The sequence below is a fragment of the Musca autumnalis genome, unplaced genomic scaffold, assembly GCF_047663935.1.
Source record: "Musca autumnalis isolate F117 unplaced genomic scaffold, ASM4766393v1 scaffold_2, whole genome shotgun sequence".
NCBI lineage: Eukaryota > Metazoa > Arthropoda > Insecta > Diptera > Muscidae > Musca > Musca autumnalis.
In genome coordinates this window covers 89909045-89928627 of record NW_027411755.1, presented here as the reverse complement: position 1 = coordinate 89928627, position 19583 = coordinate 89909045, and the positions used below count along the sequence as shown (strand labels likewise).

Below are 19583 nucleotides of genomic sequence, written 5' to 3'. Positions count from 1 at the left end.
CCATATAACGGTGCGTCCCGAGTTTCGGTATTTTGAAGGTTAGCCACAGTGTTTTACAGAAATCGCTGAAATTTGGTATTTAGTCTACTTCATAAACGAAGGGAATCTAATTGAAGTAAAATTCAATACAACTCATGGTGGAGGGTATAACAAGTTCGGCCTGGCCGAATTTAACGACGTTATTACTTGTTATTGATAGTCACTTGCATATCCCAACAAAAAATATAATTGACATAAGAAAACGTAACATAAAGCTGTTTCAAGGCCAGCAACGTGGACCAGTTCGGCTAATATTTAATATAAAACATGACACGTTGTACTTACGACCTTGTATTTTTGCTTAACGACCTTTTCCTTCAATTAAATTTCATGATTAATTCCGTTAATGTACGCGGTTTCTTAGCTACATTGTAATCCCAAATAGTGTCAATTTTTGTCTTCCCAAGTATTTTTGCCCCAAATCCCTGCATCTTTTGTGTTTGTATGCAAACCATGTAGAATTTTCAGCATGTAATGTCTTCCTGCGTTTAGGAAGTTTATCATCAGAGCTTTCAGAATCACTGTGAAAACCATAGGGAACTAGACCCATGACACCATCGTCTAATTCCATTCCAACTTCATACTGCTCTTAGCAAAAGCCATGATGTCTTCTTAGTTTAATAACATTTCAATCAATTATTATTTTAGAATCATTTAATAATATAAACATTGCATTTTTCCATTACTTTTTTGAATTCAGAATACAAACTAATCTCGTTATGTGAATAAATGTCCATAGAGAAACCACAAATTACCACTTGATAACGTTAAGAAAGTTATACGACAGTAAAAATTTTGATTCTTTAACAAATTTTTCAATATATGAGGTATATGAACACATACAGCATCCCAATTTGTCTCAATGAAAAGGCCAGAAGTCCATCTTTCATAATCAGTTCGCTTATAGGGGAAAATAGATTTCAAATGTAAATTTTCGTTGCAATATAGAATTTATCACATTTTTGTTCAAAAGTTTGGTCCACAGGCTCCGCCAAATATCATCCGATTATCATCCAAAGGTGTAGGCTAGTTCTTTACATTGTACCCCAACCATGGATGACGTTAAACATTATATCTGAAATGCATTAGCTGTAGTATTCTTTTAAAGTATACATTTTCTTGTGGACTTACGACCTTTTTGTACTCAAATTTGTACGTTTTGTGGACTTACGACCTTTTCCGACAGGGGCAAAACATATAGAAAAACGCGACATACTACCATTTTCTTTGTATCATACGACGTGTTTTGTTTTGCACTGTCATCCCGCAACAAAAACGCGATTTAAAAAAAAGTGGAATTACGACCTTTTCCGACGGAGCAGACGATATCTGGATTTGCGTTATTTAATTTTAATTGCGCAAAATACCGAGGGACTTAGCAGCATGGAGAAAAACAATTACAACGAAGAACACATTCTTTTATCCACTTCCAACTCCATGCACACAAATAATTAATATACATATATTTTCCATTTTTTTGTATTTCATCTATTTTTATTTCATTTATTGAAACATCTCTACATCATCGACGAATTTAATAAAAAGTATTAAAATAAATACCAAAAATGTATTTAATGGGTACTTTACACGATATGTATTTTGCATATGAGTTGTCACTTCTCCCATACAAAATGTATATGCAAAGTGACAACTCATATGTAAAAAACATATCGTGTAAAGTACCCATAAGTAAACTCGGCAACACTTATATCAATACTAGATGTCGCTATGAAATATTTTCCAAAAATACAACCTTGTGTTTTAAGACATTTCACCACTAGATGTCAGTTTAGAAAATACAACCCTGTTACTTAAATAGCTATGTTAACTAAATGTGTACCCACACAACACATCTCATGTTTTTCGATGCTTATACTTCGCATTTACACTTTTCACAAATACTTTGTATATATACAACGTTCCAACCACTGCTCAATGGAAGTGTGTGTCTTCTGTTTGTGATGGCACGTAGCTGGACATTGATCGCTAGACCGTTATTAGTGTTTGCAGATCTGCTCAGTGGACATCCGTCACACTATTGTTCTCCCAACATAAATTTGCCTGACAGATGTTTGGTGCTGAAGTTCTAGTGCCGGTCTTCTGTTGCATCGACGCCGGGTCGAAACGCACAGTCATGCATTGTCCGTCGGGTGTTTCTGGTGATGATGGTGGTGTCATGCCCCACCATTCGACCCAAAGCTCCTCGGCGGTATACAATTGCTGTGAGACCAGCATCGAATTTCCCAGTCTGTCGTTTTCAAAATTTCTTAGTTAAGTAACTTGGTAGCTTAGCTTCGGATTTTCGTAAATTTACAGTTCAGAACACTTCCATACCAGTGGCATTGCCGAGCAATCTGCCCATTAATTTTGCTTTTTGTTCCTTTTAAATTTATTTATTGTAAATAGTGGGTATTTTTTAACCTTTGAAAGAACTACAATTTTTTAGTTAATGGAAATTAAAAAATATTAAAATTAAATGAAATATTGTTTGCTAACTAAATATAAATGTTTCAAAATAATGTTACTGTTCCGTACTTTTTGAAAGCTAAAAGTAGTTAAAGAGCGAAATGTGAAAAATGAGATACACATACATACAACTTTATTAAAAAAAATACGGGAACGGAAAAATGAAAAAAAAAACTTCAAAAAAACTAGAATAAATGTCAAAGTCGGCCTAGCAGCCAATCAGAAGGAGGCAACCACGTTACTATTTTTTACACGCTCAAATTTGTCGCGTAAAAAGTTTTTAAAGAGAGCGTCATTCAGCGCCATTTTTGTTTAAAGTGAAGTGAACATTTTACAACTTTCTTGTGTACCGGAACGTTTTTTCGGTAAAATGTGTAAAAGTGGTAAAAATTGTAAAAACTTTTTAGTTCTTTTTAGTTTTGCCTTAAGAAGTAATGTGTTTGCATGAATTACAACAACCAAATGTATGAACCAACAGAAAAAATAAGAAATTTTGAGTTACTACCCTTTTGTTGAAAATGATGCACCACGATAATCGATAATCGTTAAATTGTTTGCCTTTTTATTCCATTTTAGTAAACAGAATTGTGGAATAAATGGTTCCTTATCATTTTCAGTTTTTTTTTTGTCATTGATTCCGACAAAAAGAATGATGTTCCTAAAGTAATTTTGGCATGATCGTAATTAGTGTCCCTTTGTAGGAAATTTGACTAGAAATTTCTAGTTTTTTGATGTTGTTGAATTGTTAAAAATGGCCGTCCTCCGTATTGTCAGTTGCTTTGTATTCGTGCATGAAACTAGGGATTCTAAAATCGATTTCCCCACTACTGCAATTTCATAAAATTACTTCAATATGGAACTCGATTTAAGAACCTAAGATTAAGAACCTCAGCCGGGGCATCCGGGCGCTGCTGTGAAGTTTTTCGTTTTATTATTGTCTTTTTAGGACGAAGGCCATTATTTATGAACGTTTTTAATTAATTAATTGAATTAATCGAGCTAACATGGCCTAAGGAGCTTTGTATTGAAAAATGAATTCTAGCGAAATACCACACACTCAACCATTACGCTACGATCGATTCGCGTGGTGGTTTAAGCCTGGCTCATCAGGCGTATTTGAATGTTAATGGCTAGAAGACAAAGGCTGATTTTGATAACTTCTATATATACAAACATTTTTACAAATTTGAAAATATTGAAGTATTTTTCTTTAAAAAAATGTTTGTATAAATAGAAGTTATCAAAATCAGCCTTTGTCTTCTAGCCATTAACATTCAAAATACGCCTGATGAGCCTGGCTTAACCCACCAGGCGAAACGATCGTAGCGTAATGGTTGAGTGTGTGGTATTTCGCTAGAATTTATTTTTGAAATTTTTTGACATTTCTCAGTACTGAATGCTGATGCATCTATCTACCTAGTCAATATGACTTAATTGTATGCTTACTTCAAGTAAGGGAACGCTTTTCGAGTAAAAAGTGGCAAAACTTCTTGCACGGAAAGGAACAGAGCTAAAATGTAACGAACGGAATGCATTTTTCACGACTCGGTTTGAACTGCGTCCCGATGTTGCTAAAATGTGAGAAATGGACGTCATTAGCTGGATCGCATCCGAATGCGTTTAAAATGTTAGGAATGAAGTGACTTTTTCACGATTCCGTTTGAACAGAACATTCCGTGAAAGAATTAGTCTTTATTGCACTACTTCCAATTTATTTTTCTGGGTTGGTTAGAAACAATTTATTTAAAGTCTAAAAGTAGTAATTTATTGTAATTTATTTCATTAAAAATTAAAATTGAATAATATTTTCACATTTGGCACACTTATTTTGAGTGGGAAGATATTTTACTTTTCTTGTATAATTAATTGCATTTTATGTTAATTGGTTTATTGTTGCTGGCGTGCTGTTGTTTGTATATACTCCCCTTGGTTAATGTTGCTTGCGGACCTTTGCAAAACTCTGGATTTGGACCATACGGCTTGTATGTAGGTTCACAGCGCAGTGATACATCTGGACCAATGGCAAGATTTCTTTGTCCTTTGTAAAATTCAGGATTTGCTCCGTTCCATGTTACATAATCGGCTCTAGATATACATAAAAGAAAAATATATATTAAAATATAACAATAAATAAAGCCTTTTTTAAATAACATTAAATAATAAAGCTTGTCAGATTGTTCATATTCTATTTGATATATCACATGATCTGTCCCAGAACATTTTTATACCCTACACCACACTGTGGAAAAGGGAATTATGTCTTTGTGCATTAGTTTGTAACATGCAAAAGGAAAGGAGATAGACCCATAATTCCTTTTAGGGATATACATAGAATAACTTTCTGAGTCGATTTAAGCATTTTCGTCTGTCTGTTCATGTATTTTTGTAAATAAAGTACAGGTCGCATTTATTGTCCGATTCGCATGAAATTTTTTAAATTTATTGAAATTACATGGGTAAAAATTTGTGTTTTTTCCATACCGTTTCCCATGTTAATTACAGTGTTTTACACAAATCTACCTTTTTTAAGTAAATGAGTTTTATGAAAACCCAATGAGTATTTTTTGAATTTTAGAACAAATTTTAAATTTTTTAAAAAAAAATTTGAAATTTATTTATTTTTAAGTTTTTTGTTTTGTATTTATATTGTTCACTTATTGAAATTTAACCATATTTAATATACAGGAAGGTATAAGAACACGAATTGTATTGAAGTAAAATAGATAGGACTAAGCTCTTTCACGTCAAGAACTGAAGAATATCATGCTCTGTTTCAGAACCTGCTTGAAGCTGTATACGTCCGATTATGATGAAATTTGGAATATGTGACTGAATTCGGTCTAGAAACAAGTGTGCCAAGTAACATCGAAATCGGTTTAGATTTGGATATAGCTCTCATATATATTTTCGGCCGATTTGAGGTATTTGACGCACCAAAAATGCTATATACGTCCGATTTTGATCGGTTTAGATTTGGGTATAGCTCCCATATATATTTTCGCCCGATTTCACGTATTTGCTGCACCAAACACGCTATATACGTCCGATTTTGATGAAATTTGAATATTTTACATATTCACAGTGGTGTAGGATATCATATAGTCGGCCCGCCCGACTATGTTCCTTTCTTTACTGGTTTCCTATACGTTATCGGAAAATATAGTTAAAATTAGTATATTCTTACAGTTCTGGAACAGACCATCAATTTCTTTTAAAACAAGGTTTAACTTGAATGAGACATCGGTGATATCAAAACTTAATTTCCTTTACCGCAAATTCTGCGAGTGTGACTACTGACTATATAAATTTTCTGATCCCTTGGAACCTTAATTGACGAATTAATAATAACACAGAATGTAGTTGGGTCTAACCATGGCGTAATATGAAGGTAAACAAAGAAAGTTTTGTTTTTGTGGATTAAATCAATTGGGTAAAAATGCAACGGGCAAAGTGGGTTTCCACAATTGGCTAGAAATGGGACGGGCAAAGTGGGGTTGTTTAATTGGCTAAAAATGGACGGGCAAAATGGGGGTTCTTCAATTGGCTAAAAATTTGACGGTCCATTAACACAGACCAAATAAATTAGTTATAACATGATAATATTAATAAATGCTATAAATAACATAAAAAATATTAATTTGCATACTCACAAGAGAAGACCTTCATCAGCTCCTTTGGCTAGGCTACTATTAGGTCCATTAGTTTGAACTCTCCCCATTAAAGACTTGAATTCCTTACACAATTTGTCCTCTGTAGTGTCAATACAACCACGGTTTGAATGTCTTTGGCGAAAGAAAAGAGTTTATTATATTTTATTTTGAAAATATTATAAATATTTGGTAAAAACTCTTTTCAACAATATTGTATAGAATGAATTAATGAAATGCGATGTGCGCGCATGCATATGTAATTTGAACAATATGTATTTATAGAATTATAAACCATTTCATACTCTTATTTAACTATAATTAATTATGAAAAATATTAAACTGTGATACGAAATGGACAAAATAATTTGTGACGACAAACAAAAATTTAAATTCGGAATCGGTAGGAATTTATGATAACAATGACAAATTTAATTAGAACTAAATATTTGGACTAGTACATTCACTATTTAAACTAAGAAAAATGCGACTGTTTTTATATTCTCCGCCTCCAACAAAGTACACTAGGTCACAAAAATCGGCGTACACCTATAAAATGAAATACATACATGGAACCTTTTCTGGCTGCATGTAGGCATCCAGTTAAACAGGAAAACTACTTTATTCGACATTTTCAATGGTTTGATGTAAATGAAGTTTTGCGGAATACAAAAATCTAGAGTTGTGCCAAATTAACTATATGGAACTATCTAGTTCATTACGCAGTTCCAATGGCCCACATAATTTGTATGCACAAACTGCGTATACGAAATATCACCAGTAGAGTGAACATGGAACTACATTACCCAACTCTACTAAAATCAATGTACAAAAGGAGTAACAGTTGTGTATACACTAGGGTTATGTAGCAGGAATGAATGAAATGTGGCCTATTAATGACTAAAATAACGTTTATTCTATTTAAGTATTAAATAATGTAACGCACAAACCACTTTGAATTTTTTTAATAATACTATGAAAAAATCTCAAAAAAATATTACTATTTTGTTTTTTCAAAATAGTCTGGCTTAATCCCATTGTTGTTGTTTTAATATTTTAAAACAACTATTTTATTAGTGGAAAAGATTTGGCATTGTTCGCCAAGGGGTAAGGCAGGGAATACTATAGTTTCGATCCACGCCACTGGATCTCATCAGTTCCCTTGTTTCTTGTTTGTGGATATTCTCCACCGAAGTTATTTTTCAATAACTTCTTCAACAAGAAACTTTTTATACCCAAACATCAATCGTCAGCTCGAAGTATAAAGGCAAGCGAAGAAAAAAGTTCAATGAGAAGTTTTTCCTTGGCAACCTCATACAACTCCGACGAAAGTGTCTGCGAAAACAATTCAAACCTCTTCCACTTGTATGTGTCGTCGAATTTAGACGAATGCACACACCAAAATTTTGGTTGGTCTGCTTTACAGCAAAAACAACACACGTCGTGCCAGTGTCTTCAATTTGAAGCATTGTGGAGTTTTTTTATTGGGATAGCGTTTGCAATTTTGTTTTTTCAAAATAGTCTGGCTTAATCCCATTGTTGTTGTTTTAATATTTTAAAACAACTATTTTATTAGTGGAAAAGATTTGGCATTGTTCGCCAAGGGTGTGTGCATTCGTCTAAATTCGACGACACATACAAGTGGAAGAGGTTTGAATTGTTTTCGCAGACACTTTCGTCGGAGTTGTATGAGGTTGCCAAGGAAAAACTTCTCATTGAACTTTTTTCTTCGCTTACCTTTATACTTCGAGCTGACGATTGATGTTTGGGTATAAAAAGTTTCTTGTTGAAGAAGTTATTGAAAAATAACTTCGGTGGAGAATATCCACAAACAAGAAACAAGGGAACTGATGAGATCCAGTGGCGTGGATCGAAACTATAGTATTCCCTGCCTTACCCCTTGGCGAACAATGCCAAATCTTTTCCACTAATAAAATAGTTGTTTTAAAATATTAAAACAACAACAATGGGATTAAGCCAGACTATTTTGAAAAAACAAAATTGCAAACGCTATCCCAATAAAAAAACGCCACAATGCTTCAAATTGAAGACACTGGCACGACGTGTGTTGTTTTTGCTGTAAAGCAGACCAACCAAAATTTTGGTGTGTGCATTCGTCTAAATTCGACGACACATACAAGTGGAAGAGGTTTGAATTGTTTTCGCAGACACTTTCGTCGGAGTTGTATGAGGTTGCCAAGGAAAAACTTCTCATTGAACTTTTTTCTTCGCTTACCTTTATACTTCGAGCTGACGATTGATGTTTGGGTATAAAAAGTTTCTTGTTGAAGAAGTTATTGAAAAATAACTTCGGTGGAGAATATCCACAAACAAGAAACAAGGGAACTGATGAGATCCAGTGGCGTGGATCGAAACTATAGTATTCCCTGCCTTACCCCTTGGCGAACAATGCCAAATCTTTTCCACTAATAAAATAGTTGTTTTAAAATATTAAAACAACAACAATGGGATTAAGCCAGACTATTTTGAAAAAAAAAAAAAAAAATATTACTTGTGGCACGAATGAATGACCTTTTGCCTGTTATTGGCTATAATAACTTTTATTCCACTTAAATATTCGAAAAGGTCCTACACGAAACAACAACAACGAAACAACAACAACTTTTATATGATATGATAAATGAAATGAAATTATATATGATATAAAATGATATGTGTTATGATATCGCTCATTTACTCAAAGAGTGGCATAACTCAAAAAATGCCTTTTCTGAGTTAGCAATTTTTATTTTTTCTACGACTTCTACTTCATCTTGTGTCAAATTTTCATGCTGATATCTCTAAAACTCGACGAGTTACAGCTCAATTACTACGAGTTTCGTATAATTCAACACAAACGTTTTTGGAGTTTATGAAGCACTAAAACACTTCAAATCATGATTGATCTTACACAGAAATTACGCACTGATATCTGGCTAACTGTTTGCGAAATACGGTCCAAGTAGTTAGTTTAGTTTTTGTGCAATAATCGTTTCAAGTTGGAAAGTCAAATTTCAATCGCCAACTTAAAACGTGTTTTTCTCGAAACTCGATTTTTTGAGATGTGTCACTCTTTGAGTAAATGATCAATTTAGTGAGAAACCAAAGGTTATGCCATTTTGGTAAATTCGTGTGGCTCCAAAGCTTATATCTGCTTATAGTGACTTCAAAAGTTTATCAAAAAAGTTCATATAGAAAATTATAATTAAGATCTTATGATACAGGGATACGAGATTGTAAAAGTTATAACCCTAATATACACACTGATGTTTTTCGGATTGAACCAAAATCGATACAACAGATTAAACGACCCTGAAACACTTCTACAAAGTGGGTGTTATGGCACAATTTGCATTTATTATAATTACATCCAACATGCTTCGACGTTGTATTAGGGAGGCTGAGATATGTTTGGGATTGTAAAAATTTATGCGAAATAATAGAGCCAATTTATGTAAACAAGAAAATTTATTTAGGAAATTCAAATTTTCCTTAAAAGACATACCATTTTTTCTCTGAAATCTTCAAAATATTAACTTTTCTCCAGGATTTTGATTTTTTTCTATTTTTCAAAATCTCGCCCGACTTTCACACATTTTTGTAGGATTCATTTTTTAGCCACAACAATGAACTAGTTACGTTTTTTCACCGATTGAAAAATAATTGTGGCCTGTAGTACTGTGTACTATGGAGAAACGGATTATCGTTAACCGATCAACATAAATTTTTGTAGACATCGTGTTTTAGCCACAATAATGAACTGGTAAAGTTTTTTATTCGATTGGGCCATAAATGCGGCCTTTGGAGAATTTTTGTGAAAATTGAACTTTGGTCCCATACAAATTTCTATGGAAATAGTGTAAAAACAAGAAAGCCAAGGCTATAGTCGGACGGGGCCGACCATGCAATCAATACCCTACACCTTTACCCCTGGGAATTAGCTTTCCACATATCAAAATTTCGTTATGGAACAAATAAACTTATTATAAGAAGTAAATTTGTGGATTCTGGTACCGTATCACACCAAGCTTAAATAATAACATAATAAGTGTTTCACAAACATCCCAAAGGGGACAACGCTGAATGATATGGAACAGCTTATCTCCGAGTCCAAACGGCGTGTGCTAAGTCACCACTTCTAGAGTAGTTTAACATGATTGAAATACTCAGAAAATGTCGCAAACCTTAATGAAAGATATTTTGCAACCGTTGAAAATTAGATTTTGCCTGGCTAGGGAATAGTTTTGAAAAAAAATAAATAAAATAGTGATCTATTCTGATGCGAAACCGACCTCCACACCCAATTTCGTGACGATCGGTCCATAATTGCGACCTGGAGTTTGATTACAATTTATAATGGACAGACGGACACACGGACGGACGGACACACATCTACATCGATATAGCCATGTCTGTCTGTCTGTGGAAATCACTCTAGCGTCCGAACGGATTGAAGTAGGTGGATGAAATTTAGTAAAATCTATTATACATATGTACGTAGGACTTTTGGTATTGAAAGCGGGCTATGTAGGTCCACGTTTTCGTGTAGCCCCCATACAAAGTGACGAGTGACGCGTCGTCGCTTTAAGGACGAATCGGTTGTAATTTGGTGTTTTGTGTTTCCAGAGGCTAAAAAACGTTTCTACCAATGTTTGTTTATATAGTTCCACGTTTTGGCGAGGTCTAACATATAACGCCCCACATATAGTACGCGTCACTTTAAGATATTTTGAATGTATTAGTCCCATTTAGCCACAGAATCGGTTATAACTTTGTATTTTGTGTTCCCAGAGGCTAAGAAACATTTCTACCGTAAAATGTTTACATAGGTCCACGTTTTGATATAGTCCCCATAGGACGATATCTCCCGATTTTCGGTATTTTGAAGGTTTTAGTCTCATTATCACACCGAAATGGCTGAAATTTGGTATTTAGTCTTCGTTGGGTGTACAAAACTTTCCTCCCGAAATTTGTAGGTATAGGTCCACACCTTCATATAGCTTCCATAGAACGGATCCTCCCGATTTTCGGTAATTTAAAGGTTGTGGCCACATTAATCCATCGAAATGGCTTAAATTTGGTATTTGGTCTTCATTTGGGGAATTAAACGTTCAATATGAAATTTGTTGGTTTAGGTCCACGCCTTATAGAACTTACCTCCCGATTTTCGGTGTTTTGAAGGTTGTGATTTTCGGTACTTTGAACGTTGTGAACTCAATATCCTAACGAATTGACTGACATTTGGTAATTAGTCTTCGTTAAGGATATACAACTTTTCGTCTGAAATTTGTGGGTATAGGACCACGCCCTCATATAGCCCCCATAGGACGATATCTCCCAATTTTTGGTATTTTTGGTATTCACTTCAGTACAGTTCGTGATGGAGGGTATAAAAAGTTCGGCCCTGCTGAACTTAACGCTTTTCTTACTTGTTTATAATAGAATCAGAATTTATGACAAAATATTTGGAAATAACTTTATCTACAAATTTTTTCAGGGTTATACGTTTAAAATATAAGAGCCGCACTAAAAACTTGGACTATAATGACGCATTTTTGTCCAGCTTATATAAGCTTATAGTCAGATCAAGTTCGAAGATGCGCTATATAGGTCCATGTTTTGGTATAGGCCCCATATAACGGTACCACCAGATTTAAGGTATTTTGAGGATTTTATCTACATTTTTGACCAAAACATTTTTTGACCATATAACATTACCTACGCCCGATTTCAAGTATTTTTGCGTTTTTTTGCAGACCAAACAAGCTCTAATTTGTCATTTAGGGTTCCTAGTGATCACGAAACATCTCCAACAAAAATTATGGACATAGGTCCACGTTTTATTGTAGGCCTCATATATCAGTACCGTAAAAAATAAATTTACGGCTTCTCACTGAACACTGAGAATCGAGGAGTACAAATTCATTTCTTCCCTTTTAAAAATCCTTTTTATTTCATTATTTATTCTTAGTGTGTGGAAAGTGGAAATTTTTATACATCAAAAAAAGCAAATAATCGCTTGCCTTGCCTCCCTCCAATTCGAGAGAGGTGGGGGACGTATTACCGTATAACCGAAGACAAAACGTGGAATGTAAAATTACAATAATTTCAACAATCTAGATATGTAGCGATGTGGAGGCGATCGACGGAAAATAATGAATGTTTAGGAATTTGTCAAATAAGTAAATGATATTGGTTTTTGGTTTTTTGTGGTTTTCTTCGATACTGTAAAGAACAATTGCAGTCGCTTAATAGTTCAATTTTCCATTTTCTTTTCAGGAAAGACCTGAAGGAGAGCTGAGTTCGGAACTGATGCTCTACGAGTTTTTACGAAATGGTGTATGGGGAATTGTGAATAGATGTCATTTACGAAGCCTGCTTTGAGCAAATATCATCGGAAATAAAGGTGAGAACACAGTCAGCTCTTAGCTTAATTTTCCTGCTTAGCTTATTTCTTCACTAGACCGCTTATTTCTTGGTAGAGTTGTGCTAAAGGAACTATATGGAACTATCTCGTTCACTTCGCAGTTCCAATGGCCCACATTTTCCTTTGAACAAACTGCGTATACTTAACATCACACGTTATATTTCATGATGTTACTCATACGTTCTGGAACTAGTACAAGGAACTAGGAACTAGATTACCCAACTCTATTTCTTGGTATCACAAATCGAAGCGTAAACTTCATGGGCTCTATAAACATAATTATTTCAATATATCAAATAAAATTCAATTTTTTAATATGAATTGTTCGTAAATAATTAGTACCGAACAAAAAAATTAAAGCCAAATTCTATTTTTCAGATTAAACTCGTGTTTATATCAAATTGAATGTCGAAACGAAATATCAAAAATGAAGCCAGGCGAAGAATTCAAAAGTTCAACAATTTTTAACTTTGTGGCCTGAAGCTTCGCTTCATTGTGGCCTTTCCTATTGAAACAGTACAATTTCACTTTTGCGCTTTGAAGTGAGGCGGAAAAAAAAGCAAAAAAAAATCAATTGTGTTCTCGCCTTATGGTTTTACTTTGCTTTACCGCAGATATTTGGTCTGATACATATCGGAATGAATCCTTTATAACATTTTCCATGCACTATGTGAACTTTGTGGAGCGCTGTTTGCCAGGCATTTACGAATTAGAGTTAAAGCACTCCCAAGTAAGTTGAGCAAAGCAAGAGCAAAATCTAACTTCATCTAACTTCATGTCCTGACGTATTTCCCACAGTTATTTCAGGTAATAACATTTTGTCAGCAGCTGCGAAATTTAACTGCAACTTGTATGCAAACGAATATGAAAACTACGCTTGGTTCTCTCAATCACATCATTGAAATACAAATTCAAGACTGTCAATATTTATACAAAGTTTTCTTTTATTTATAAAAATTGGCAGACAGTTAGACAAATAAAGAATTGCAAAAAAAAACTAGGAACTTCTTTTCTTTAGCTATCCCTATCGGATTTTTTTTTTAATTTTACATTTTTATCTAATTAGCCGGCCATCAGCAGGGGATTTAAGTCTTTCTCCTATGGGCAGGAGCAAATCTAGGGTACGGGAACAAAATATCTTTTAAATTGAAAAATTTTCTCTAAGTTGTCGGCCTTTAACAAGGGAATTTTCGGAACTTCAGATGGCCATATCTCGGGAACTATACATTTCCTAGAAGAAAATAATATACAATGAAATCAGTACAAAAAGTACTATCTGTGGTAAAGTTTTCAAATTTTTCTGAGAGCGGTAGCTAAAGGAAAGATAAGCCAAAAACTAAATTGTAAAAAATTTAATATGAATTGTTCATTTATGGCAACAAATTATGTAAAAACTACTGTTTTTTGTGCAAATCTCTTGCAATTGGCCCTCAAAACAGTATTTCATCAAAACATACAAAGTTTACTTACGATTTATAACAAATGCAGTCACTACTAATTTGAGATGACAAAGAATTTCAAAAATTCCGAAATCTGTGGTTTTTTTGAGAATGAGTTGTCTATGCACTTTGAACATTCATTGAATCTATATGGCCTTTGGAATAATGGTGGTTTAACTTTTTTGAGTTTTCTGGATACCTTTTACCGTTACATACATATTTCCTATCGCATACTATTTTGCTTGCTATATTCGTGACGATCCAATCAAAATTGCGATCTGTAGCGTGATTACAAAAAATCGGAAAATGGGATGCTTACCGACTATTGCGACATCTCTGTTGTTTGACCACCTACGACAACCTACTTTACATCGTTGTAAAGGTGATATTTTCTACTTTCCTTGCCAGGGTTTGCTTTTGATATACCTCTTAAAGAAATAGAGATATTGGCTTTGAAATAAAACGTTGACCTTTTCCCCATCCCTGAATATTATCCGACCATCATCAAAATCTATAGGCTTCTCCTCTGTGGTACCCCCATTAACCCCCAAAATTTCGTGACGATCCGATCAAAACGTTGAATGTTAATTTTGCCAGAATGTCTGGACCATCAACATTATTATTTAATATGCCATACACATACATCATGGACTGCAATTTACGCCTATTTTCTAGAGTATCCATGTCAATAAGCAAATATCTCGACTCAAATGTTGGAATAGGAATAATAGAAATTTAATGAATATAGCGCCATTTTTAAGAATTTTTTCAGAATCATTTCTATTCGGTAAACATTGATCGCACTACGTGGATTCCAAATCATCGCACAATATTCCAACCTTGACTTAACCATTGAGGTATATAGGGGTCAACGTATAGGGGTCTTTGAAATCTCTGCTATGCCTTCTAATGAACGTAAACATAGAATAAGCTTTGGGAATTATCTTGTCAATATGAGGTGTAAAAGATAACTTGTAATCAAAGATTACACCCACATCTTCAATTTCATTTAGGTTTTGAATTTCTGCAGAATTTAGACAAAAAGTATTATGCATTGGATCTCGTTTTCTGTGAAAAGTCACATGAAAGCATTTCTCAAAGTTTAATTGTAAATGATTGAGTCGACATTATACATCTGCACAACTTGTTTCTCTATGCAAGCCTTGGAAAAAAACAAGTTAAGTCGTTCTAAGTCAACGCTCCCAGCAAGTCAAATAAATCAACTCAACGAAATTTTCGAGACCAATCATGCCATGCCGACTCAACGAAATGTTCAATTCAATCAAGCCACCCAACGAAATATTTAAGTCAATCAAGCCATTCAAAGAAATTTACAAACACACTGGGTTTTAAATGTCAATTCCATTTTTTTATATGTCAAATAAATCCTCACAAAGAAGGTTAACCTGGCAAAAATTCTCTAATGCTGTGATGGCCAAAAACACACATTTGCAGATTATAACTTGCACTAGTGTGAGTGGTGGCCTTCACTGCTCTAATGTGTACGGCGTTTTACTTTCTCTATTTCTCAATATTTGTATATGCTTCTTCATACTTTTAACGAACAAGTTATCATTGTTATTGTATTGCTCTCGCCAATACTTTCGTGTTCTCTTGTACCATAAAACTTAACGACAAATCGATTAATGTACATCTTACTCTTTTACTCAATTATTCTAAAATACTCAATAACTATGCAAATTAGATATGATTGCAACTAATAGTGACTCAATATGTTTTTAACTTTCATACTAATATTTGCATATATTAGCTTTGTTCCTTTACTTTTTTAATGGTAAAAGTGGTTAAAGAGAAAACTGTCAAAATTGCTCTCTCATGAACATTTTTACCAGAAAAGTAAAGGAACGAAAAAATGGTAGATCTGGTGGCAATGTCAAAAAGAAACATAAAAATTCAAATTTCTTCTTTTATTTCACAGTTTTTAATTTTTTTTGTCAGCGTTTGCCTTTTTCTTCGCCTTTTTCTTCTACTTTTCGTTCATTTTTCTATTCATTGTGAAATAATCGTCAACATTTAATATGAATTGTTCATTTATGGCAACAAATTATGTAAAAACTACGGTTTTTTGTGCAAATCTCTTGCAATTGGCCCTCAAAACAGTATTTCATCAAAACATACAAAGTTTACTTACGATTTATAACAAATGCAGTCACTACTAATTTGAGATGACAAAGAATTTCAAAAATTCCGAAATCTGTGGTTTTTTTTGAGAATGAGTTGTCTATGCACTTTGAACATTCATTGAATCTATATGGCCTTTGGAATAATGGTGGTTTAACTTTTTTGAGTTTTCTGGATACCTTTTACCGTTACATACATATTTCCTATCGCATACTATTTTGCTTGCTATATTCGTGACGATCCAATCAAAATTGCGATCTGTAGCGTGATTACAAAAAATCGGAAAATGGGATGCTTACCGACTATTGCGACATCTCTGTTGTTTGACCACCTACGACAACCTACTTTACATCGTTGTAAAGGTGATATTTTCTACTTTCCTTGCCAGGGTTTGCTTTTGATATACCTCTTAAAGAAACAGAGATATTGGCTTTGAAATAAAACGTTGACCTTTTCCCCATCCCTGAATATTATCCGACCATCATCAAAATCTATAGGCTTCTCCTCTGTGGTACCCCCATTAACCCCCAAAATTTCGTGACGATCCGATCAAAACGTTGAATGTTAATTTTGCCAGAATGTCTGGACCATCAACATTATTATTTAATATGTCATACACATACATCATGGACTGCAATTTACGCCTATTTTCTAGAGTATCCATGTCAATAAGCAAATATCCGACTCAAATGTTGGAATAGGAATAATAGAAATTTAATGAATATAGCGCCATTTTTAAGAATTTTTTCTGAATCATTTCTATTCGGTAAACATTGATCGCACTACGTGGATTCCAAATCATCGCACAATATTCCAACCTTGACTTAACCATTGAGGTATATAGGGGTCAACGTATAGGGGTCTTTGAAATCTCTGCTATGCCTTCTAATGAACGTAAACATAGAATAAGCTTTGGGAATTATCTTGTCAATATGAGGTGTAAAAGATAACTTGTAATCAAAGATTACACCCACATCTTCAATTTCATTTAGGTTTTGAATTTCTGCAGAATTTAGACAAAAAGTATTATGCATTGGATCTCGTTTTCTGTGAAAAGTCACATGAAAGCATTTCTCAAAGTTTAATTGTAAATGATTGAGTCGACATTATACATCTGCACAACTTGTTTCTCTATGCAAGCCTTGGAAAAAAACAAGTTAAGTCGTTCTAAGTCAACGCTCCCAGCAAGTCAAATAAATCAACTCAACGAAATTTTCGAGACCAATCATGCCATGCCGACTCAACGAAATGTTCAATTCAATCAAGCCACCCAACGAAATATTTAAGTCAATCAAGCCATTCAAAGAAATTTACAAACACACTGGGTTTTAAATGTCAATTCCATTTTTTATATGTCAAATAAATCCTCACAAAGAAGGTTAACCTGGCAAAAATTCTCTAATGCTGTGATGGCCAAAAACACACATTTGCAGATTATAACTTGCACTAGTGTGAGTGGTGGCCTTCACTGCTCTAATGTGTACGGCGTTTTACTTTCTCTATTTCTCAATATTTGTATATGCTTCTTCATACTTTTAACGAACAAGTTATCATTGTTATTGTATTGCTCTCGCCAATACTTTCGTGTTCTCTTGTACCATAAAACTTAACGACAAATCGATTAATGTACATCTTACTCTTTTACTCAATTATTCTAAAATACTCAATAACTATGCAAATTAGATATGATTGCAACTAATAGTGACTCAATATGTTTTTAACTTTCATACTAATATTTGCATACATTAGCTTTGTTCCTTTACTTTTTTAATGGTAGAAGTGGTTAAAGAGAAAACTGTCAAAATTGCTCTCTCATGAACATTTTTACCAGAAAAGTAAAGGAACGAAAAAATGGTAGATCTGGTGGCAATGTCAAAAAGAAACATAAAAATTCAAATTTCTTCTTTTATTTCACAGTTTTTAATTTTTTTGTCAGCGTTTGCCTTTTTCTTCGCCTTTTTCTTCTACTTTTCGTTCATTTTTCTATTCATTGTGAAATAATCGTCAACATTTAATATGAATTGTTCATTTATGGCAACAAATTATGTAAAAACTACGGTTTTTTGTGCAAATCTCTTGCAATTGGCCCTCAAAACAGTGTTTCATCAAAACATACAAAGTTTATTTACGATTTATAACAAATGCAGTCACTACTAATTTGAGATGACAAAGAATTTCAAAAATTCCGAAATCTGTGGTTTTTTTGAGAATGAGTTGTCTATGCACTTTGAACATTCATTGAATCTATATGGCCTTTGGAATAATGGTGGTTTAACTTTTTTGAGTTTTCTGGATACCTTTTACCGTTACATACATATTTCCTATCGCATACTATTTTGCTTGCTATATTCGTGACGATCCAATCAAAATTGCGATCTGTAGCGTGATTACAAAAAATCGGAAAATGGGATGCATTACTGACTATTGCGACATCTCTGTTGTTTGACCACCTACGACAACCTACTTTACATCGTTGTAAAGGTGATATTTTCTACTTTCCTTGCCAGGGTTTGCTTTTGATATACCTCTTAAAGAAACAGAGATATTGGCTTTGAAATAAAACGTTGACCTTTTCCCCAAATAAGTTCTTGCCCATTCCCATCCCTGAATATTATCCGACCATCATCAAAATCAATAGGCTTCTTCCTCTGTGGTACCCCCATTAACCCCCAAAATTTCGTGACGATTCGATCAAAACGTTGAATGTTAATTTTGCCAGAATGTCTGGACCATCAACATTATCATTTAATATGTCATACACATACATCATGGACTGCAATTTACGGTTACTTTCTAGAGTATCCATGTCAATAAGCAAATATCTTGACTCATATGTTGGAATAGGAATAATAGAAATTTGATGAATATAGCGCCATTTTTAAGATTTTTTTCTGAATCATTTCTATTCGGTAAACATTGATAATACATATTTGGGGAAAATCGTTAAAATACCTAAAATCGGGAGGTACCGTTATATGGGGGCTACAAAAAAACATGGACCTATCTTAACAATTTTAAGTGGCGAAATTTCGTGGCCACTGGGAACCACATATGTAAAATTTCAGCTAGTTCAAGCAAAAAATGTGGCTAAGATCCCTAAAATACCTTAAATCGGGAGGTATCGTTATATGGGGACTATACCGAACCGTGGACCTATCTTGACAATTTTTAGTGGAGCAATTTCGCGGCCATTGAGAACCTCAAATGTAAAATTTCAGCTAGTTTGGGCAAAAAATGTGGCTAAGATCCATAAAATACCTTAAATCGGGAGGTATCGTTATATGGGGACTATACCGAACCGTGGACCTATCTTGAAAATTTTTAGTGGAGCAATTTCGCGGCCATTGGGAACCTCAAAGGTAAAATTACAGCTGGTTTGGGCAACAAATACGGCTAAGATCCTTAAAATACCTTAAATCGGGA

At 33.9% G+C, this 19583-nt stretch overlaps 1 protein-coding gene across 2 annotated transcripts in view; it reads right to left on the bottom strand.

Annotated features, from left to right (window-relative positions):
- Positions 1 to 4262: 4262 nt before the first annotated feature.
- Positions 4263 to 19583, bottom strand: part of LOC141394222 (uncharacterized) — a 47324-nt gene continuing 32003 nt past the window's right edge. For both annotated transcript variants that reach the window (XM_073968224.1, XM_073968225.1), the window contains 2 exons: positions 6156 to 6287; positions 4263 to 4590 (listed from right to left, as the gene is read on the bottom strand). In XM_073968224.1, coding sequence (XP_073824325.1) covers positions 4368 to 4590; positions 6156 to 6287 — 355 coding nt within the window. In that variant the 3' untranslated portion in view covers positions 4263 to 4367. The remainder of the gene's footprint in view (positions 4591 to 6155; positions 6288 to 19583) is intronic.